The sequence below is a fragment of the Esox lucius genome, chromosome 6 (assembly GCF_011004845.1).
Source record: "Esox lucius isolate fEsoLuc1 chromosome 6, fEsoLuc1.pri, whole genome shotgun sequence".
NCBI lineage: Eukaryota > Metazoa > Chordata > Actinopteri > Esociformes > Esocidae > Esox > Esox lucius.
Window position 1 is genome coordinate 6,678,965 of NC_047574.1, and position 23,684 is coordinate 6,702,648.

At 43.4% G+C, this 23,684-nt stretch overlaps 2 protein-coding genes across 3 annotated transcripts in view; both read left to right on the forward strand.

Annotated features, from left to right (window-relative positions):
- Nucleotides 1–23,684, forward strand: part of LOC117594590 (uncharacterized protein PB18E9.04c-like) — a 64,162-nt gene that overhangs the window by 37,890 nt on the left and 2,588 nt on the right. Inside the window, exon 3 of the mRNA XM_034292822.1 lies at nucleotides 16,138–16,959. Coding sequence (XP_034148713.1) covers nucleotides 16,138–16,959 — 822 coding nt within the window. The remainder of the gene's footprint in view (nucleotides 1–16,137; nucleotides 16,960–23,684) is intronic.
- chst15 (carbohydrate (N-acetylgalactosamine 4-sulfate 6-O) sulfotransferase 15) overlaps nucleotides 1–23,684 on the forward strand; it is a 57,958-nt gene that overhangs the window by 14,822 nt on the left and 19,452 nt on the right. The window lies entirely within an intron of this gene.

Below are 23,684 nucleotides of genomic sequence, written 5' to 3' on the forward strand. Positions count from 1 at the left end.
ACAAATAGTTATCATGTCTGTGGAATATCTGCCAAACGAACGTTTCTGATTGGGAATTTCCTATCTGTGATGCCCAGTGTGTGTGTGTGTGTGTGTGTGTAAGTGAAGTAATTTGTATGCCTGTGCATGTGTGTAAGTATGTGTGTGCACCTACATGCTTAGTGTGTCTGTGTATCTGGGTGAAAAAAAGTGAAGGGCAGTATGGTGTGTTATTTTATACCAGTAAGATGAATGTTCTCCCGGCCCGGGCATAACTTCTCTCTCTGCCTACCACCCATACATCACAATGGGCCAGATACAGTTGAGATTAAATTGCCTGCGCTACATCTAACTCCCCAGCATACTGGAACGGAATGGACATGTTATTGTGATTGATGATTCTCAATGCACTCAAATTACACTTTAAATAGTGATCTTTCTTTGAGGTGGAGGAGAATATTAGCAGCCATTATGAATGTGGTTCGTGAAGAATATAGCAGAGCTTTGGTTACAGTAATTAATCCTTTTTTTGTGAAAAAAAAAACTTGAACGATTCTCCTTAACTGGGAAAAAAAATAAAAAATCACTTAATGTCTTCTCAAGCTTAGGAAGGAATTTGTTCTGCCTGTAATCATTTTAGAAAAATGTAATAGAATGAGACAGAACCTATGACGTTTGCAATGTTATCTGCTTTTTCAATGGCCTTTGCTCACTGGATTGTGTCTCTATTCAAATTTTTAGGAAGTTGAAGACTGGAAGTCTATAGGATCAGAAAGCTTTAGCACAATACCGTGACACAGTATTTCACATAGGATTTACATATGTCAGTGTACTCTCTCTCTCTGGGCAGGTATCACACTCTGCTCCTGAACGTTGACCTTCAGATAGATCTTATTCAAACTTTTATGTCAGTTTTAAAAATAAAACATGAACAATCTGACCCTATCTTTTCCAGAATAATGTTCCAAATTATGCAGCTGTCCTCTTGGAGGGTGTAACGTTGGCTTCTTCTCAACAGTGCTGTTTAATCCCCAGTGTGTGGGTGGAGCTGTGGCCCCATTTAAAAGAGACAAAGGCATCTGGTTTACCCAAACCTTTTCTAATGTAAATTATCTGCTGCTGAATCAAAAATGTTACTTGCTATTTCTTATAGACAATGTAGCCTTAGTAGCTACGTTGTATTTCTGAAAGCTGAAATAATAAATGACCCTGAAGCTCATTGTGGGTTATTATTCTCTCATGGTGGCCCAGAGATCCAAGCATTAGCTAAATCTAGCTAACTAGCATAGTCAACGAAACAGTGTAGTTTGTTATCAAGCAAAACTTGTGTGATACATCCCATGACATGGTTAATTCATTTCAAATGTGAATAAATCCTGACTAAATGGTAAAAACCCAACATCTATATATTGGTCTGAATCCTGGTAATGATTGAGGCTAAATACAAGCAGTGAAGAATTGGATTTGCAAATTGCATCAAAACAAGTAGTGGTGAAAACACTTCTAAGTTAATAAAGCAATACTGACGCGCTGACATTTTGACAGCCCTAGTTATTTCACAGTATCTTAGCAGTCACCCAAGTTGATATGCCCTTCTGCTATCTGTCGTTTTGTTGAGAAGGGACAGCTCTTTATTTCTTGATGTGTTAAGTTGGCTTTTTCCCAAAGCAGCGCCTGACATCCACAGAAAACAGATAACATGACAAACACGACAAATACAGAACACTGATAGGCAAGATGTGTCTTTGTTAGAGTATATGTGTGTACGAGGTGTTGTGCCATTAGATATCCTTTGATCAGTTTTTTTAAAGACAATTCTGCTGTCGAATAATTGAAGATGGAATGGAGTTTCAATCCCATGGGACATTACTGAGTGTTGCTGTTAACAAATGTTTTACTCGAAGAATGTGAAGAGATTGTCATCAATCCACAACCGAGAAAGACAACTGTGTTATTAAGGGCATTTCTGTTCTGTTGGTGCAGTTAGGGGAGAAGTGTGCTGCTTTTTTTCGAGCCAGCTTCAGCTTTGCTTGTTAGTTTTTTTGTCACATTAGACCACACTAGTGTGCAGTAGCCAAGAAGTGGCAAAGCAGGGCCTGAATAACTAGCACTGTTGATCTTTGTGTCAAAAAACAAAACACATTTTGTGTTTAATATTACTTGGCCATGATAACTGACCAGGCTAAACTTTTGGGAGTGGTGAGCTATGGATATGATGCATCTTCCTAGATTGCAAATAATGTTGGGTAATTAGTACCTAGCTCTGACAAACCTTGTCAAAACCTCATCAACAGGAAGGAAATGTCTATGGTGTCTCACTAATACAGCAGTGGCATAGCCTCTGGCTGACTCGCCTGCTAATTCAATGTTAGGAAGAGATAATGATGATGATGACGATGAAGAGCATATTCTGAGCCCTGGTTATCTTCTGATAGATTAGTTCTGTGTTATCTGTGTTCTGTTATCTGCCGTCTGTTATCTGCCGTCTGTGTTGAGCGTTCGGAGTTCCGCGTTTGATGGAACGCTTTGACAGTTTCCGTATAAGTTCTTTGATTCAGATGCTTCAGAGAAAAGCAGATCTTCAGTGTTGTTTAGGGGAAGTTGCTTTTGATAGGGTATTCGATAAGGCGGTCGCTCTGGTGGGGCCGCAGTCACTCAGAATTACGATATTTTTTAAGTTACAGAAAAAAAAGTTTCAAAGTTACACAACATAACACTTGGGAATACATTTTTCAGTCGAACACACATCGTACACACTATCCTGAACCTTTGTCCTGGCACCAAACACTCAAGCGTGAACTTATTCCAATGTGGTTGATGACTAAATCATGCTTCACCGACCATTTATGTTCCCCAGGATGTATACAACGCTCATCGTCCAACCTTCCCTGTAGTACGAGTCAATCTGGCACTACCCAACCGAGCAGTACCTCGCCAACCCTCTGAGAGACGGTGCCACCTCCAGCTTCTAATCTCTGGCTAACATCTGCCAACCTCCAAGTCTGAAGGTCGGGGCAACAGCAGACACACGTGCGCTGAGTGAGGCTTTGTCGTCGGGATGGGTGGGGACCCGAAGGAGAAATTACAGAGGAGGCTTTTAGGGCACGCTCCCAGCCACCCTGCTTGCTGGCATCTGTTCCAAAGGGGCTAAGAGGGCGGGGGGGAGGGGGGGGGAGGGGGGGGGGGGGGGGGGGGGGGGGGGTCCGTCATGTGCAGCCCAGTTGGTGAGAGTGTTGATCTCCGTCTTTCCATTTCCTATTGCCGTAGGCCCCTCTGGGTCCCGCTGGGGTCACGTGCACTTTAATCTCTGTGGACACATTGAACGGTGAGAGGCTGTCAAGGCGCACATTGAAATGTGTTATTACCAGCAGCAGCGGTTCCTAGTTTTTGGTGGCCGAGACAACATAGAACACAGTGTATATGTACACTGGTTGTTTGTAGTTCTTTGGGACAAACCCTGCTGCTACGTGACGTTTACAACACTATTTATACCCGCCTGTTTTCTCCTTGTTTTCATTGGTTCACTGACTGGGGTTGAAGTGGTTTCACCTTTTGTGTTCCTCATCGGTGGGTGTGGAGCGCTTGGTGGTATTTGTACCGCTATCACAGTGGCTTTTAATTGGATTTGTGTCTGAGCAGTGCGGCTCATTTGAATACAAATATTGTTACAGACAGTCACAATGTTACGGCCGGCTCCATATCCCAGATTAGGCGACGCCGGACTATGACCGGGATAATGAAGTGTTGGTTTAAGCCTTTGAATCGGTGTGCATTGGGGCCGTGTTCAGCAGAACCACTGTCTGCATCGCTGGTCTTGAGGCTCTGAGTGGTGATTCATTTAAATATGTTAAGAGTTCATGATGTTATAGCAGTAATTAGGCTTCAGCCGTTTAGTATACTGGGAGGGATCTTAACCTTTCAGTTGTGTGATTGAACTCATATCAGCTCCTCGTGAATGTAGATATTACAGTTCTAAATATTACGGTTAACAACATTGTATTGGTTGCAATATTTGAAAGAATGCACTGTCACATTGACATAGCAAATGAGGAATCTGAAGGATTTGTCATTTATGGTCGATACACGGCAGCTGTAGGCCTGAGTTCGGGCACCCTTGTTGTTTATATAAGAGACAGTTTGTTGTTTTTACGTCTGTAGCTAATAGCGTGCTCTTTTGAAACCAACCATACACTTTTTGCATGGTATTTGTGGTTGTCACCTTTTTTGATTTTTTTTAAAGAAAAACATGTCTGAGCGGTAGTGTCAATTATGCTATTTAGGGCTCAGTTCAAAGTAATTATTGAAAGCTTAAGTTCTTCTGAATCTCATGTAAGAAGTATTTACAGAATCTAAAATATAGTTTAAAAGTATTTTTATGGAATGTCTAAGTAAATTGAAACACGTTGTATAGCATTCCTGTTTTCTATGTACAGTAGGATTGGAAATCACAGAAGGGCAAAAAAAAAAAGAAGCCATACAACCTACCACAAAAACAAGACTTCACCAAAAGCATTCCTGGATTTTTTTATTTTTATTTCTTTCGTCCTATGTTTTCTGTTTATCCTCAGATTTTGTGTCCTTAAGCTGCCTTGGCAGTTGTGATACAATGTTGTAAGAGTTATGGGTTTTCTGAGAAATTGCACTGGAAACAGTAAACATTCCAACTGGATTAATGGCCAACTTCCTACCAAGTCTGTCTGCTATTTATCAAAACCACAGATTACCAGGAGGGATTGAACTTCAGTCCAAATTCCGGGAACTGTGTTGACACATATTTAACAGGGTTTATACTTGGGAAGATGTGGGAAGATGTGTTAGTTAATCTTAAAGCTTGTCAGAGGTTTTCACCATTTTTAGGGTCCCCAACCACAGAAGTTCCCGGTTTTCACTGAGATTTTCATTTTCATTTTCAGACTTTTTACAAGGCAACACTCCATCCTAACTCCTCCTTGTCATTCTCAGTGTACAGAATACATGTATTTCTCTGTGAAGACCGTGACTGTTCAAGAATGCCTTTCTAGCATTTTATTTAATGACAGCAGAATAAAACATAACTCTCCTCATGTACAAGTATTTTCCTTAGTTCATTATTCTATGTAGAGGAAATCAAAGTCACTTTGGGTAGAGATGTATAATATCCCTGTCTTGTACTGTAGTCTCTCCAAGCACAAAGCTTCTACTGTTGATCACTGTGTCTTTCCAACATCTTCCTCCTTCAAGATAAAAAGGCTCATCTTCTTCCTCCTTTGAGATTATAGAAGGTGGGTGGGAGGATGTGACTGCAAAACAACAACCACACTGAATCTAGCACATATACATTATTTATGAGAGTTTTAAATAGAAGGCTTTGAAATTTCCTCAATTTACTTTGAGTTGCAATCAACAGATTTTCCGTTTGCAGTAACAGTGCACGGCTAGCTGTTGCTAGTGGAACCGTCGGTTTGTCAGAAGTCACCCACATTTCTTCCTCCAATCCTGTGACCTTGGGCCTTCAGGGAGTGAAACTGATTTGCATATTCCTCCCGTTCTCAAATCAGTGGGAGCTGCCCTCCCACGCAACGCTGTAGCGACCAATGAACAGGCGACGCCTCTTCAGATGTGAGTGACGGGTGTCGGCCTGAGTGTTGTGAATCGGAATAGTCACGCCAAACTTCACCCTCTCTGAAACCCACTCCCCCCTCTCGGTTTTTACTCGCTCTCACCACGCCTTGGCCACTTGGTTGCCGAGCTTTTGATCCAGAATTCTCTGTTTGTGTGTAATCAAACTGTACGTCCTTGGTGAGACAGACAAGTTGACACGGTTGTGGAAAAACCCTACACCCTGACAGACAGCTAATGTGGCTACAAATGAGCAAGGGGATTCACTGGCAGTCTTTACAACGAGTGAATTGCTGTTTGTTCAAAGATTGTTACACAACCGAGGACATGTTCTTCTGAATTGAAATTCTAATGTGATTCAAGCCAAACCAGCTGCCTGCCAGGAACACAAGTGAGTTCTGTCACAGGTTAATCATCCTGCATTACTGAATTTCCCAAAAACACAATGACCAAACAAAAAACATTTTGGAAAAAGGAAAGCATTATAAAGGTGTTCGGCCAAAAACCTACAGTGGTTTTCCGAGGAAAGGGGTGAAGTACTAACCAATATTGTTAAGTGGATGGATATCAAATGAAAGGAAAGAGGAAAAGGGATGAATAAATCAGCCTGCCTGTTGTTCAGTTGAATAATTTCTGCCTTCTACCATGATTAATATACCACCTTTATAGAGTGGAACAGTCCCTCTGAATAAGCATCTGTACCAATAAGTCTGATCATGATACAGATTCATTTAAATGAGCCTTAACAATCCGTCTTCTTCCAGTCTTGATCAGAGGCAGGTTGTGTTGCTCAATTTTTGGCTACACGTAGCTATGTTCTTTGATTACATTCAAATATTGGTTATTTGTGCTCATTCGTGCATCATATGGAATAAAACCTCTTTCTTTTCTACTCATATGCTGTCTCATTGAAGGTTGGTGGGGGGGGGGGGGGGGTGGGGGGGTATGGGTCTGGCTGAAAAATGTATAAATCATTCTGAAAAACGAAAACAACTATGAAGTCAGTGAAAAGAGAAGTTGCAAAAAATATTAGTCCCTAATAAAACATCAGTTTTCTGGTTTTATGTCTGGGGACAAGCATGGTGTGTTGTCTTCATGTGTGAGATCGCAGTGCTCTGTTTGTCTAGAGCCTAGAATTATTTATGAAATTGGCATGTGCAGGTAGCCTTTTTTTTTAATATATTAGTTTGACAATCAGATAAAAAAAATGACTGGTTATGTTTGTGCCTCATTAAAATGTTACACAGTTATGAGACGTGCCTTATTAATCCCATAAATAAGTGTAAAGAAACCTGCTGAATATTACGACGTGATTCTGCTAAAAGGACAAAGTGTCCTTCACTTCACTCCACCTCTGACCTGGAAACAAAATAAATGAATTCACATTATTTGCTGAAACTGTAAAACCATGTGTTTTTATATAGACATTATCTCACTACCTTTCATGTTTGATATGTTTATAATGTATGTAAACGTTTTTGTATTCAGTGTCTAAATATTGTCTACGACCATAGCAGCGCCGTTACACCATGTACAGTTTTAGTATGTGTAAATATGCATAGGGAATAAAAGTTCTTAATAAAATAACATTTTTATTAAATGGTCTTCAGCTTAACCCCATTAGCATAGCATATAGAGCCCTTTCTTTAGTAAGCTATAGGGGGCTCATCTTGGGCCTCTGCTGCCACAATGCTAAGATGGAAGCCAGCTAATGACGCTAGATGAATAACAGTGAACTCCATGTAATATACCTTTCGGTCATCTTGCAGACAGTCTCAGGCAAATTGACATACCAGAGCATTTAGGGTCAAGTGCCTTGCATTCGGATACACTCTGTCGTCACTGATGCGTTATAAGCCCACTACCTACCAGGCATCACCAGCATCCAATTAGCATCTGAAACGGCACAGTAGTCAGTCCTTAGCACAGTTTAATCTTAGGCCAATTGTTGGTACATGGGAGTTTTTATTTTCAAATGGCATTCTTTCATTTTTATTGTGTTATGAATAAATCTAAAGCCGTATTAGTTGGAGCGCAACACATTTTATGTCGACCATTGAATTATTCACGATAAGCTTGTGTGTAAACACCCCCACTTTACAGCACTACATGTTCTACTCCAAAGGTCTGCATCCCAAATTACATCATGTTCCCTGTATTGGGTACATCTTTGGGTCTGGAAAGGAAGTGCACCATGAAGGGACTAGGGTGCCACTTGAGACTCCGCCTTGAGGTGCCCTTCAGTCTTCACTCACTCAGGAGAACGGCTGACTGTTTCGTAGGAAATAAGCTTTCCTCTTGATCACGTTTGGATAAATGATTATCATATTTTGAGATACGACCGTATGACTTGTACTGGTGTCTCAAATGCCTCGTTCCCTCGTGCCCTTCCCAGGTCTAAAGTAGAACGGCGCACAACAGGGTGGGATTTGGGATGCACCCTTGATTACCCTAGAACAACGTGGAGCAACCCCTCCCCCGCCCCCCCCCCCCCCCAAACACACACACACACACCCCCAGCCAGCCACTGCATCAATTCAACTCTCAGTGTCCTCGTTAGCTTGCTATTTTGTTTTGGCAACGCCGCCTGGGGCTATTCACTAGACATCCATTGCTATAATCAATAATTCAAACTCTACACCTCCATAGTTTTTCTACCACGATCATAAGTGCTTACCGATCTGAGATTATGCCTGGCTCTGACTGAGAGAGGGCCGCATCACAAATGGCGCCCTGTTCCCAATAGGCCCCTATCAAAAACTGGGCATGGTGTAGTGCATAGGGTATCATTTGGGGCAGAGGGGGAGAGTCGACAGTACCAGCGCCAAGTAAATTATAATAATGAATAAAAGATGAGGACCAGAAACTGCTGAACTGGCTCCCTGTCGTCAGATCTTGGCCCGGGATGGCTGAGTGTTTCCTGGGTACAGTGACCAGGAGGGCATGGTGTTGGCACCCTCTTGTTGGATGAAGGGGTCCTAGCCAAAGAACGATTGTAGCGAGGGAATAATTGAAACTGGCTGGCCCTGGCTGGCTGGTTGATCTCCCTCTGGACTGGGTTCAAAGTTGGGTTTCATTCCTCCCCCGGGGCCAGTATGACAACCTCTGGATATGACTGATCTAAAATGTGCCTTGAAACAGACCTGGGTTTTAACACGAATCTAAATCTTACACTAAAAGCATCCGCTCGGTCCTGGCCCAGAATACCGGATGGATGGGATTTTCAGGTTTAAAAAATATTGCTTTGGTTAATTAAGCTGGGCGAGATCAGCTGAGCCCAGAGGAAGTTCATCCCTTTTCATCCCAGGCCTGCGATGGATGTATTGTACGTTAAACGTATGGCCCCAAGTCAAAGACGACGTCGCAATGAGGGGGTCCAAATCAAAGATGGCCCAGACCATCTATTTGACCTTGATCTTTTTTTTTCTACACATGTTCTCTGTGTAGTTCACCACAAATGTAGTGCCCTATGAAGGGGACATGGTGCCCCTCCCGCTCCGGCACGGACAGAGAGAGCGGCAAAGTCACTATAACAATGTTTGACTAGACTATATTATAGTCTGATCCTAGTTTAGCCAGGGAAACATTCCATATGTGACACGGCATAATGTGGTGGATGACACGGAGAGGGAAAAGGGAAGAAGGAGGGAGACGGGAAAAGAGAGGGAGAGAAAGAGAAGGGGGAAGAGAGAGATGAGGGAAGAGAGAGAGAGAGAGATGAGGGAAGAGAGAGAGAGATCGAGTAAGAGAGTGGGAGAGAGAGAGGGCCAATGAGGGAGAGAGTAAAAGAGAGAGAGAGGGAGAGAGGGGGGAAGATGAGGGAAGAGAGAGAGAGAGACGGGAAAAGAGAGAGATCAAGTAAGAGAGAGAGAGATGGGGGGGGGGGGCAAAAGATAGAGCCTATGTGACATGGCCAAATGAGATGGATGACTTCCCAGGGTTGTGTGTTCTGAGGAATGAGGTTTTTGCACAGCAGAGCCTCTATGACTGTGTGGATTGGCAGGCTAAGCTTCGCGTCTGTTAACGTGGATATCATTTACATTATTGAATTCAGCTGCCGGTTTCGGATGAGGGGTTGATGGTGCGAGGGCCCAGGGCCAGTGGCGGATGGTTGGGTCATTATCCGCGACTGCGTCATAAACGGCGCCCCATTCTCTGTGAGGCGCCCTACTTTGGACCGGGGCTCTGCCTGCTCGCTCAAGTCGAATGTATTGCAGAGCAAATAGGAGTTAGTTTGGGACTCCGAGTGTTGGTTTTGTGGAGACACAGACCTTATTGCTCCCCCCTTCTGCCTCTGCTCCTGTATGCTGTTGTTAAATTCATTTCATGCCCCAGTGAAGTTCTGCGTTCCCATCCTTTAGGATGTATTCACGCACTCCCCTCCTCACACGGTCTCTCTGCACCACTACCATCCCTTTCATCTGACCACTGCTTGGAAGTGACGTGACGGGGGGGGGACGTGACGGGGGGGACGTGACGGGGGGACGTGATGGGGGGACATGATGGGGACGTGACGGGACGTGTGGAGAAAGCCTGATGGCCCTGAACGTTGGAGGGGAGCAGGGAAGGGGGGGGGGGGGGACGGGAGAGGTCGAAAAGGGAGTTGAGAGGGGCGAGAGAGAAAGGGAGGGATGGAGAGAGATGAGAAAGGGAGGGATAGAGAAGGAGAGAGAATAAGAGAGAGCCAATGACAGAAGAAAGAGAGAGAGAGAGAGAGAGAGAGAGAGAGAGAGAGAGAGAGAGAATAAGAAACATGCATGAGGTAGTTAGGTCATGTGACTAGTGTGACCATTGGCTGTTCATTATGCTTTTTTCCTGGCCAATCAGATCGGTGCGTTGGTGGTTGGTGGTGTCACACGTGCGGCATTATCATCCGCCTGTGCCGTCTGTCTGTGTGTGCGTCTGTGTGTGTGTGCGTCTGTCTGTGTGTGCGTCTGTCTGTGTGTGTGCGTGTGCGTACGTGTGTGCGTGCGTGTGTGTGTCCTTTAAGAACGCCTCATGCAGATCTTTAATTACTGTGAGTGTTCTGTGAGGCAGGGGTCTGTCCCTGTCAGCCTGTGTGACACTGCAGTTTGTTTGTTTATTTGGAGCCATATCAGCTGTTGCTTGTGCCTCAGCTCCTACTGCCGGCCCCACACACAACATTAAACACAAGAAAGAATGAAACATCCACGGACAAGAACAGCTCAAGGACAGCGCTATGTTATTTAAAATGAGAATAACAACAAATAAACGTGGCCGTCGGTCTACAGCTGGACATGATACTGGATACTTGCCTGTTGAAATAGCAGCACACACGTACCACACGTGTCAGACAACTGCAGTTACTGGGTTGTTAGCATGACGTCTACTGTCCACTGACTGTCTCAGCTAACATGATGTCTACTGACCATCTCATCTCACAAGATGTCTACTGACTGTCTTAGCTAGCATGATGTCTACTGACTGACTCAGCTAACATGATGTCTACTGACCATCTAATCTAACAAGATGTCTACTGACTGTCTTAGCTAGCATGGTGTCTACTGACTGACTCAGCTAGCATGATGTCTACTGACTGTCTCAGCTAACATGACTGTCTCAGCTAACATGATGTCTACTGACCATCTCATCTCACAAGATGTCTACTGACTGTCTTAGCTAGCATGGTGTCTACTGACTGACTCAGCTAGCATGATGTCTACTGACTGTCTTAGCTAGCATGATGTCTACTGACTGTCTCAGCTAACATGACTGTCTCAGCTAACATGATGTCTACTGACCATCTCATCTCACAAGATGTCTACTGACTGTCTCAGCTAGCATGATGTCTACTAACTGTCTCAGCTAACATGACTGTCTCAGCTAACATGATGTCTACTGACCATCTCATCTCACAAGATGTCTACTGACTGACTCAGCTAGCATGATGTCTACTGACTGTCTTAGCTAGCATGATGTCTACTAACTGTCTCAGCTAACATGACTGTCTCAGCTAACATGATGTCTACTGACCATCTCATCTCACAAGATGTCTACTGACTGTCTTAGCTAGCATGATGTCTACTAACTGTCTCAGCTAACATGACTGTCTCAGCTAACATGATGTCTACTGACCATCTCATCTCACAAGATGTCTACTGACTGTCTCAGCTAACATGACTGTCTCAGCTAGCATGATGTCTACTGACCATCTCATCTCACAAGATGTCTACTGACTGACTCAGCTAGCATGATGTCTACTGACTGACTCAGCTAGCATGATGTCTACTGACCATCTCAGCTCACATGATGTCTACTGACCGTCTCAGCTAGCATGACACAGCAATGATGATGAAGACCTATATATTGACAAATACACATTGTAGAATTCATTAATACATTAGTTCAGTACATTTCCACCACACCAGCCAGCCAATCATCCCTACCTACCTCTCTCCCCGCCTCAGTCTGCCTCCATCCCTCACTACCTCGTCCAATGCCTCCTTTCCGCCTCTATCCATCCCTTTCATCGTCATACAATCACTTCCTACCTCCCCTCTTCCTTTCTCCTCCATCCCTCCCTCCTTCACCCCACCTCCCGCCATGCAGAACGGTCTGAATCTGGAGTTATGTGATAAGGAGACAGGGTTGTGTCTGAAAGGAACTTCATTGCGTATTGCTTTAATGTATGTCAACTCTGTCTGCTACTGGAAGAAAACACACACACACACACACACCCATGCACACGCAGAAATTAAGACTCCTGCTAAAGTGAAACTTATGTGGCCTGTATGAAGGTTTGTTATCAGAAAATTGTATTTCTCACGGAGCAGTGTGCTGGATCAATGTGTCAATAGAAAGACGGAGAGTTTGGTTATGAGAAGGAAACTATTGGACAGACCGCTACCAGTTCTGTTGGTTGTAGTAGGAATACTGGTTCTACTCGATATAATGGTTCTACCTGACCTACTGGTTCTTCTAGACAAACTGTTTATACCGGTTCTACAAGGCATGCTGGTTATACCGGGTCTACTGTTTCTACTCGAATATAAAGGTTCTACCTGGCCTACTGGTTATACTACACATACTGGTTCTACCGGGTCTACTGGTTTTATTAGCCATACTGGTTCTGCTGGGCCTGCTGGTTCTACTGGGGCTGTCTGTTGGTTGTAATGAGCCTGCTGATTCTACTGGGCCTGCTGGTTCAAGTGAGGCTACCTAGACAAATAAAGGGATGCACACACACACACACGTATATACTGTACATACACAGACACATACATGCTCACACACATTTTGGCAGGCACAACATAGCCACATACAGTTGTGTTCTGACATCCAGCGAGATAAGTGGATGAGGGTGTGGGCTCGTCGCTACGCTCTTGAGGACGAGGGATATTTCTACCTTTTTATATCTCTCAGCTGATAACAACTTGGATGGAGAGAAGGATGAAAAAACGAGTGGGCGGGCTGGAGTATGAGGGTGGACGAGAAATGCGAAAAAGAGAAAGGGACAAGATGGGGAGGAAGAATGCCATGCAATAATCACCTGTAGTGTTGTCATCCTATATCAATTCACCTCTACGTGTAGTGTCATCCTATATCAATTCACCTCTACCTGTAGTGTCAACCTATATAAATTCACCTCTACCTGTAGTGTCATCTTATATCAAATCACCTCTACGTGTAGTGTCATCCTATATCAATTCACCTCTACGTGTAGTGTCATCCTATATAAATTCACCTCTACCTGTAGTGTCAACCTATATCAATTCACCTTTACATGTAGTGTCAACCTATATAAATTCACCTCTACCTGTAGTGTCATCCTATATCAAATCACCTCTACGTGTAGTGTCATCCTATATCAATTCACCTCTACATGTAGTGTCATCCTATATCAATTCACCTCTACGTGTAGTGTCAACCTATATCAATTCACCTCTACGTGTAGTGTCAACCTATATCAATTCACCTCTACCTGTAGTGTCATCCTATATCAATTCACCTCTACCTGTGGTGTCATTCTATATCAATTCAACAGTGACAGAGATCCTTTAATAACATTAAAAGCTTGAGAAACTTTACAGAAATGAACAGAGAGAAATGAAGTCTCGGACGTAACCTTCAGTCAGCACCAGTCTGTCTGAGCAGCACTGAGAATATTACTTGGTCGCAAAGTACCGATCTTGGAGACAGAGGAGAGTTGAAGCACAGAGGTCAAAGAGTAAATAACCTATACCTACAGAGTTCCACACAGTACGCCTGATCCAGTCGGGTCTTGTTCAACCATTAAAGGTCTCTTTCTACATGTAAACACGCACAGACACATACACTCACACACACTCACCGTTTACACATAGTGCGTGAATGTTATTATCAAGACCCAAACAACCGGGCTGAGAGTAATGGATTTCAAACGAGCTGGTTGGTTTTAAATTAAGGTTTTCTCTAACAGTGCATGGTGTTGAATCTCTAAACTCCCTAATACAGAAAAAGCTTAGTGAAGTTATAATTACTTCACTCTGAGCAAGATTGCGGAGGGAAAATGTTTATAAGCCTCTTAATCGTTTTTTTAATACTCAGAATACTACAGTCTGTTCAAAGCAGGACACATTGAGCCATTTACAGGATATTTAAACCCAGCTAATGAAAATTACACTGAATTCAAAATTCTAACAACGAATTTGTAGATTTGTGATTTGCCAGTCCTCTCTGAAATTTGTATTTTTCTGTTGTCAACGGGTATGCGTGTTCTTATAGTGCCGTAGTTCGTAGTTTGGACTGAAATTCCTCAAAAATATATGGAAATGAGGACCTTCTCTTCCTAACTTCAAGTTTTTTTGGCCGGCCCGCGTAAGCGGAGACGGCCAAGAAGAGCGAATGGCTCTTACTGAGTGAGTGACTGACTGACTGATTACCCATTTTAAATAGCGTTAGAGAAGCAGACTTGTGAACTATTGGTCCTGAGTTTGTATCTCCTCGCAGGTGAAGCAAAGTACACACAATTATTCTGTATAGATGAAAACTTCGCTGGCTAAAACTGTTAGTATCTACTTTATAGTAAGCCTGAAATAATACTGTTATATTGTGACTGTTTCTGGTGGATTTTCGAAGTACGCATCCGTGCATGGGTTTTGGGTCAGGATAGACAAGCACATTTGCTGGCTTAACATACAGTAGTTACGTTATAGTAAGCCTTAACTGAAACTGTATACGGTTATATTGTGACTGTTTCTGGCATGGAAAAGTCCATCTTCAGTCTTGCTAGCAATTGCTCAATTCTTAGGATTATTCCTAGGGAAGTTAGCAGATACTTGTAAGCCTATTACAGGCTAATAAGCTGCCAGTGGCAAAAGCAATACAGTTCATAGAAGCTATGGGGGAGGTAAACTTGATAAGAAACGTTGGTCAGTTTAACACAATCCTCAATGGAGTCCTGCGACTGCTGAAACGTGTAAAGCCATGGCGTAGTGGTTAAAGACAGTGCCTCTCATGTGGAAGACCTATGTTTGAATCTAATAAGAGCAACGACATTTATTATTTATTTCAGGTAGATTCCACGATTCTCTCGTCTTTTCACCTGATGAAAAAGTTTATTGATAGTTATTGTATAAATGTCATTCACAAATTAAAGAAAAAAGTACGTTATTATGCCATGAACTGAAATAGCTTTGGCAGACACGCTAGCAATTGCTCAATTCTTATGACTATTCCAGTAAGTTAGTAGATACCGGTAAAGCTTATTATTGGCTAATTCGCTTTTAAAACGGCCAGTGGAAAACTCCATACATAGATGCTATTTGTGGTGGAGGTAAACTTAGTAAGAAACGTTAGTCAGTTTAAATTTATCAATGTCATTCATAAATGGCCAATTAACTATTAAAAGGGCCAGTAGCAAAAGATAATTTGTTCAGGATAGAGACAACGCTGTACTGACACCCAGCAAATGTACAGCTCTGTGGTGTAGTGGTTAATGACACAGCTTTTCTTGCGGGCGACCCGGGTTCGAATCTTGAGATTGCAACACATCCTATTGCGGGCCGGCTGAACTAGGCTCGCCTGGTTTCTTGTTTGGTGGGTGTGTTAAGGACAGTGTTAGGGTTTAATGACAGGTTTAATGGTTGAGGACATAGGTAAGGTTTAAGGGCAGGGTTAGATCTTTGGAGAAATAGGATTTCTGTGCTGGGTCTCTGTACAGGCACTTTGTGACAACTGCTGATGAAAGTAGGCCTTTATAACATTAATTAGATTGATTTAATTCAACTATTTTTATTGTTAATACCCAAAAGGGTATGCACCTCAAGAGTGTGAGTATGTTGCATGTGTGCGTGTGTATGTGCGTGTCTGTCTGTGTGTGTTTATGTGGGTTTTGTGTGTGTGTGTGTGTGTGTGTGAGAGCGGTTACATTGTTAAGCTCTGTGGAAACCACAAAAATAAACAGCAGGCAGTCCCAAATGGCACCCTATTCCCTAGCAAGTGCACTACTTTTGACCGGAGCCCTATGGGGTTCACCAGCAGTGCACTATTTGGAGATTAAGGAGCCACTTGGGTCACTGTCTGTCGGGGTCATGGAATACTGACCTGCCTCTCATCAAGACTGACCTGCCTCTCACCAAGACTGACCTGCCTCTCACCAAGACTGATCTGCCTCTCATCAAGACTGACCTGCCTCTCACCAAGACTGCCCTGCCTCTCATCAAGACTGACCTGCCTCTCATCAAGACTGTCCTGCCTCTCATCAAGACTGATCTGCCTCTCATCAAGACTGACCTGCCTCTCATCAAGACTGACCTGCCTCTCACCAAGACTGACCTGCCTCTCACCAAGACTGACCTGCCTCTCACCAAGACTGACCTGCCTCTCATCAAGACTGTCCTGCCTCTCACCAAGACTGACCTCCCTCTCACCAAGACTGACCTGCCTCTCATCAAGACTGACCTGCCTCTCATCAAGACTATCCTGCCTCTCATCAAGACTGACCTGCCTCTCATCAAGACTGTCCTGCCTCTCATCAAGACTGATCTGCCTCTCATCAAGACTGACCTGCCTCTCACCAAGACTGACCTGCCTCTCATCAAGACTGACCTGCCTCTCATCAAGACTATCCTGCCTCTCATCAAGACTGACCTGCCTCTCATCAAGACTGACCTGCCTCTCACCAAGACTGACCTGCCTCTCATCAAGACTGTCCTGCCTCTCACCAAGACTGACCTCCCTCTCACCAAGACTGACCTGCCTCTCATCAAGACTGACCTGCCTCTCATCAAGACTATCCTGCCTCTCATCAAGACTGACCTGCCTCTCATCAAGACTGTCCTGCCTCTCATCAAGACTGATCTGCCTCTCATCAAGACTGACCTGCCCGACTTCCTCAGCAAGACAGGATTTCATGGGGCCCTCATGCCCCCGACCATCAAAGTTGGAGAAAAGATAGGAGGAAAGGATGGATCAAAGGACAGTTTAATGGATGGATGGAAGAGGCATAGATGGAGTGATGGATGGGTGGATGTATGAAAGGAAGGAAGGTTGGATGGATGGGTGGGTGGGTGAATCGGTGAAAAAAATGGAGGGAGGAAGGTGAGGGAAGGGATAGGAGAGAAAGAGATGTAATCGATGGGTGGAGCGTGTGAGCAGGGAGATGGATGATGATGATGGAGGAGAGAAGGAAATGGAGATTAGAGAGACAGGAGAGGGATGTCAGCCTCATGGGAGTCCAGCTCTGTATCCATCAGACCTACTGTGGGAGGGTAGACCCTTTGACAGACTTCTGCATTTTATACAACAGAAATGGTTCTGTGTCCGTTAAACCAACCAAACTGATGAAACACGGATGAAACCAAGACATTAAAGAGTGACTAAATAAAAAAAAATAAAAAAACTTCTAGAGAATGGCTACGTTTATGCTTTACAAAATGTGTTCCAGTGTAAAATTTGACAGCAAGTGTAAATGGGGTACTTTTGGGCAATTTCTGTCTGTGCTGAGATTTGTGGAATGATGGGAAAATAAAGAAAATCCGCCACAGTAAACATGGTTTCTTTCCATCTTGCCCACAGCTGGTAACAGTCAAATAATCAGGCATTCAGCGCGCAGCTGCACATGGGCCGATCGAAAAGCTGGAAGGGGGTGTCAATTGGTTATGGCAAGGAATGGCAGTCTGAATTCCTGCCAATTCTGATCAAAAGGCAACAAGCAGTTGAGCTGTGACAGGGTGGCTTTAGGACCAAATGGACTTGCTCAGTGCGGGTGGACCGTGTTTTTAGCGAACATGGTCCGCATGGGTCAGCCCCACAGCTTTTTCAAAACAGTGTTGACATGGCTAGAGTGCCTCGGCAGGCAGCTGATGTTTAACTTATCATATAACTAAATTGGAGCTTGTAATCCTGGTCCAGAGCTAAGGCATAACGGTGTGTGTTTGAATGAAGCTAGCGCAGTGTTTACAAAAATGGCTTGCCTTTTTTGGTGTGAAAATCTTTGGGTGGGTGGAACCCACAACATTGTCATAGATTTCTTTAAACTGTCAAAATGTAGCCCAATAATCAGTTGTTTTAAGAAACAGAACAATATCCTTTCAGGTAAAAAACAAAAAACATTTGTGATCATGAATAGACAATGTTACATTTCAGCTATGCTGCAGGTTAGCTGATGGATTTTAGGGTGAGATGAGTAAAGAGCGGTATGAGAAAGCTGCTGTGTGGTTTATTCACATTGTAAATCATAGTTAGAAATGGAAGACTGTTATTGGGAGCTTCTAAAAGATGTGGATAGCAGCTACTGAGGGTGACAGCTATAAGATTTTAACCTGTAATCAAATGACCAGTTTTGTGCGTAGGAATCACATTTCTTTTGTCAGTTGCATAGTAATCATGGTAATTATGTTCTAAAATCTACAGTCAATCTACCACAGTCTATCATACCTCTCTGGCATTTCGCTTTGGAGTTCAGAGACACTCATATCAAAAGGCACCCCTTATCCAACTGATGCTTGACTTCAATCATGGGATGAATCGGATTTAAAACCAGGCCAAATAAGGAATTCCAGCCAGCCTTTAAGTTAAACAAAGACCTTTTGCTACCATCTGTTTCAATAAAACCTTGGAAAGAACTCAGTTGGGCATTAATTAATGATCTGTTATTCATCTTACAAACATGAAATGTGATGTTAAACTGCTAACAGAAGGTATAGAATGTTATAGAATGTTGTTCTTTGTAATGAATAAAGTTTGGGAGGAAAGACCACACCTGCAAAAATGAATCTCTGTTCTCAACAGTCAATGTAAAACGACTCCCTTCTTGCTAACCAATTCACAGTAAACTCAAAGTATTTGGACAGTGATACATTGTATTTGTATTTATCTTGTGGTATTTTTCCTAACACTTTGTGCGTTTGAGAAATGACAGTGGCTATGGGGTTAAAGCACACACTGTCAACATTAATTTAACCATATGATGACTGTGACACGCCAAAATGCAGAATTCTATCAATAACTTGTACTCACACCTAACCTATGTTTTGAGCCTATTTTGCCCCTGGCTTTCCTGTTTCAAAAGGAATGCAATAAACTTTGAACTGGCTCCCAGTCTTCACAAGGTTGTGCTTTTTCAAGGAGATTTCCTGGCTACAATGACTCGCGGCTCCCACTTCCACTGTAGGTTTCATACGATGTCCCTGGGGGTTTTCCTGCGCATACAAGACACCCAGCATTTACACAAATTCAAGGTCAATGTCTAGAGAACATTTCGTACGGAATTTTACCGTTTTCACACCTCTGGATAAGGCTACACCAGAGCCAAACTTTGTAGTCTTGGGTCACATCTTCACCACCACGCAAGAGGACGGGCCACTGACACAGACTACAGGAAACCCTGGGACCTCCAGCCATGCTGAGCGGGCTGAGGTGGAGCGGGTTGAGAGCTTTTAGTTCCATGAAATTAACTATCACCAAGGCATTTGAGGAGACTCCGGTAGCTCCGCGTCGCCGGCAAATCCTCATCCCGTTATGCTGCTGCACCGCTGATAGTGTCCTGACCGGCTCCCATCGACGCTTGGCATTGGGACTGCACCGTCACAGATCCCTTTCAGGCCGTTCAGGACCTCTACGTAAGGCGATGTCGGAGGAAGGACCTAAAAATAGCCCGACCACCCACGTCGGTCGTGGACCATAGTGCAATAAGTTACCTAGGTTGGAATGTGTTACAGTAGGACCAGCGTAGGAATGGATTTGTCCGTTTTTGTCAGTGCCTTTTTCCAGCCTCCGCCCAGCCTCTTTTTGTTTGTATTATGGTCCATTCAGACATCTCTGCTCCCTGTGAGGAAAACCTGCTTTTTCTTGGTGTGATGCTTTTGTGTCGCTGCACTTTTTTTCATGCCTCAGTCTGCTGCTCGGTGAAGGAATCCAGTTTCATTGTCCAATTCTGCCATCCTAACCATCTGCCCTGACAACAGAATGAGTCTCAGTATTATAATGTGGATTTTTAAATGCTTTGGAAATGGAAAATGTTATCTAGGTTTGTTTGGCATCGTCTACAAGGATGATAATGTCTGGAATGGCTGACAACAACCCCCAATGATTTGTCCTGAGAACGAACTCCCACCTAAGGGCCCTTCTTTTTACCTGATAGTGCAATTTGTGCCAAGTTTACTATTTTTCCTCAAAATAGCAAAACAGGACATTCTGGCAATGCAATACCTAAATGGCTGCCATAGGGAGACATGAATGTCTGAGATACACAGTGAAAACAATTATGTCGCTTTGCACCAAATCACAAGGACATTTTGAAAACAGCACATGAGGATGTCATGCCTTCTGACTCTCTGGACAGTTGACTTCAGAAAACCAGGGCCAGAAAGACCAATATCATAACAAACAACTGACAGTGAAAAGAAATGTCACAGACATAAAGTCACTAGCTATTCGTTTTAAGCAATGGACAAGTCTTCAAAATCTATATTCTCTGTGATGGAGGGATACAAAACTATATCGGAAGAGGGAAAGAGAGAGAACAGGCTATACCTGATTAACCGATAACGTGTGAAAAGATTATCTTAATCCTGACACGGCTTCTCATGAATGTAATAGTAATTTTGACAAGACTTCTTGTGTAAATCATCCTAATCCTGAAAGGCCTCCTTGTGAAGTGATCCTAATCCTGACAGGCCTTCTCATGAAAGTCCTCCTAATCCTGAAAGGCCTCCTTGTGAAAGTGATCCTAATCCTGACAGGCCTTCTCATGAAAGTCCTCCTAATCCTGAAAGGCCTCCTTGTGAAAGTGATCCTAATCCTGACAGGCCTTCTCATGAAAGTCCTCCTAATCCTGACAGGTCTTCTTGTGAAAGTCATCCTAATCTTAACAAGCCTTCTCATGAAAGACAATCCTAATCCTGACAGGCCTTCTCATAGAAGTCCTCCTAATCCTGAAAGGCCTCCTTGTGAAAGTGATCCTAATCCTGACAGGCCTTCTCATGAAAGTCCTCCTAATCCTGACAGGTCTTCTTGTGAAAGTCATCCTAATCTTAACAAGCCTTCTCATGAAAGACAATCCTAATCCTGACAGGCCTTCTCATAGAAGTCCTCCTAATCCTGAAAGGCCTCCTTGTGAAAGTGATCCTAATCCTGACAGGCCTTCTCATGAAAGTCCTCCTAATCCTGACAGGTCTTCTTGTGAAAGTCATCCTAATCTTAACAAGCCTTCTCATGAAAGACAATCCTAATCCTGACAGGCCTTCTCATAGAAGTCCTCCTAATCCTGACAGGCCTTCTTGTGAAAGTCATCCTAATCCTGACAGGCCTTCTCATAAATGTCCTCCTAATTCTAACAGGCCATAACCAATTTTAGGACAGTACAAGGAAGAAACACTTCTGCCTGATGTGTTCTAAACTCTCAACAACACTCTCTGTGGGACAGTTGTGACAAGTGGTTCTAACTCATTTAATTTACAATAGTCTGTTATATTAATGGTTATATTAGAATACACATTAAGTTCGTCACTGTTAAAAACCGTATTAAGGTTGTCACTGTTAAAATTAGATGAGTAATATTGAGAAGCAGAATTCAGATAATGCTGATCCATGTATAGATTGATTATTCGTCAATGTATTAGTAATGCCTTGGGGCTTCTGTAGGGGGATCGCAGGCGCGCGCTTTTCTTCCTCATTCAATACAGACGAGTGAAGGCGAGAGCAGCGTCTTGTGTGTTTCTTAAACCTTCCCGCTACTTTTTCCCTTTTTAAGGGTACAACACAGTCATGTTGGGAACATGTCTTGAGTATGACAGCTTGTAGCAAGTGTTCCAACGCAAAGTGCCTCGTAAAGATTTCCAAATCCTTCATAGTGCCTGCATCTGAAATGACGGCATATACGTTGATGTTTCAGGAAGTAAAACGGGAACTTATGTTTCCATCATACTGTCATTTTGATTGGTGCTGGATTTGTGCTTCCTATTATTGAAAATGCAGAACTGTTCTTGGACTAAAACCGTAAACTCAAAAGATTGAACTAGATCGACAAATGGACAAAAAGTTCTGGGGAAAAAACAATCACTTCCTTTTCCCCATGCTGCTCTTTTTTTGTTTTGATGTTTGCTTTTACATATTCAATGTTTGAAAGCGCTAGGCATAGCAAAGTTGTGGTAATGTGTCTGGGGGAAATGAGTTTGCTTTCTCTGTTTACAATATCAACAATAGGGGGATTAAAAATAGGCAGATAAATAAGCGTGTCCCAGCTGCATAGCCTTTGTCTAATGTAGTGCCCTATTCTTCACCCAAAGAAACACACCGGGCCCTGGTCTGGAATAGGGTGTCAGTCGGGACGTAGAAAAGCTAGCCTGAGACGTGCTGGAATGTCTGCTGATGTTTTTACTCAGGCGGCTGCCTGTGTCAATAAGCTTGAAAAACTCTAATCCATATTCCTGCAAAACAGAAACTAATCCATATTGCTGCAAAACAAAAACTCTAATACGTAGGGCTGCCAAACGGAATGCTTAATATGGCTGCCCAGTGGACAGTGACAGATGGAAAAGGCGTACACCAGAGGACTGTGGATTGCCATCCAATAGGAAGCGTGTTCTCCATTGACCAGGGAACAGGGTGTCGTCTGGGCTGGGTGATTGTGACTTTCTCTGGAGATCAAAGTGTCAACTGACCGACTGAATAAAATAACATTATTACAACATTATGACAAAAATCCATTAGCGTGACACATAACAGTCCAGTCTAGTCAGCTAAATGACTAAAATGCAGTGGAATATAGGCAATGGAAATAAAACGTCCATCTGACGAAATGACGTCTGGTCACAATATAATGGCTGTGTGAATGTATCGGGAGGGAAATTCCTGATTCACAGTGAAGGCCTGGTTGCATGCGTGTGTTTGTGTGTGCTGCAATTATACGTAGACGCCTGCCGAGCACCTAAAACACTCCGACACCCCCCCCCAGGGGGTTACATTTGGAAAACGGCCACCGCCATGCCAGTCAGGTCAGTGGAGTTACATCTAGGGGTCGGAGTTTGTCAGCGTAGTCCATAAAATCAACAGAAATGGAATGCTGCCTGTACAGCTGTCGAGTGCTGCCAACAACAACAGCCTGCCAACGCCAGTACAGAGGTTCTGAATGCCTGGTCGCGCTATGCCGCATACAGAAAGGCGTCCAACTGCTTCCAGCCACAGTCCTCGGCCGGTCTGTAGGAGTGCCCTATTTAGAGAGACTATAACAGGCTGTCATTATAAACCAGACTGGCCTTATGGGTGAAAAGCGACCAGGGAGTCTGTTTTTGCATGTGTGACAGGAATAACTAGAGCATGTGGGCTGCCGGGGGGTTTTCATGTAACGCCAAAGGCGGAGACATTAGCCCGAATTTTTTAAATGCAGATAATGAACGTACATAATGCAGCATAAGAGCTGGTTACAAAACATATAAACAGTATCAGTCAAACATTTGGACACGCTAACTCATGATTGCCAGTTTCTTCATAGCACTTAATGGTTATTGCGGAAGTACTTGAAGAAACCTTTTAAGTTCTTGACATTTTCTGTATTCACTGACCTTCGTGTCTTAAAGTAATGATGGACTGTTTCATTGCTTATTTGAGGTGTACTGGCCATAATATGGACTACTACAGTACAGATATAATGATGGTCATCTGTA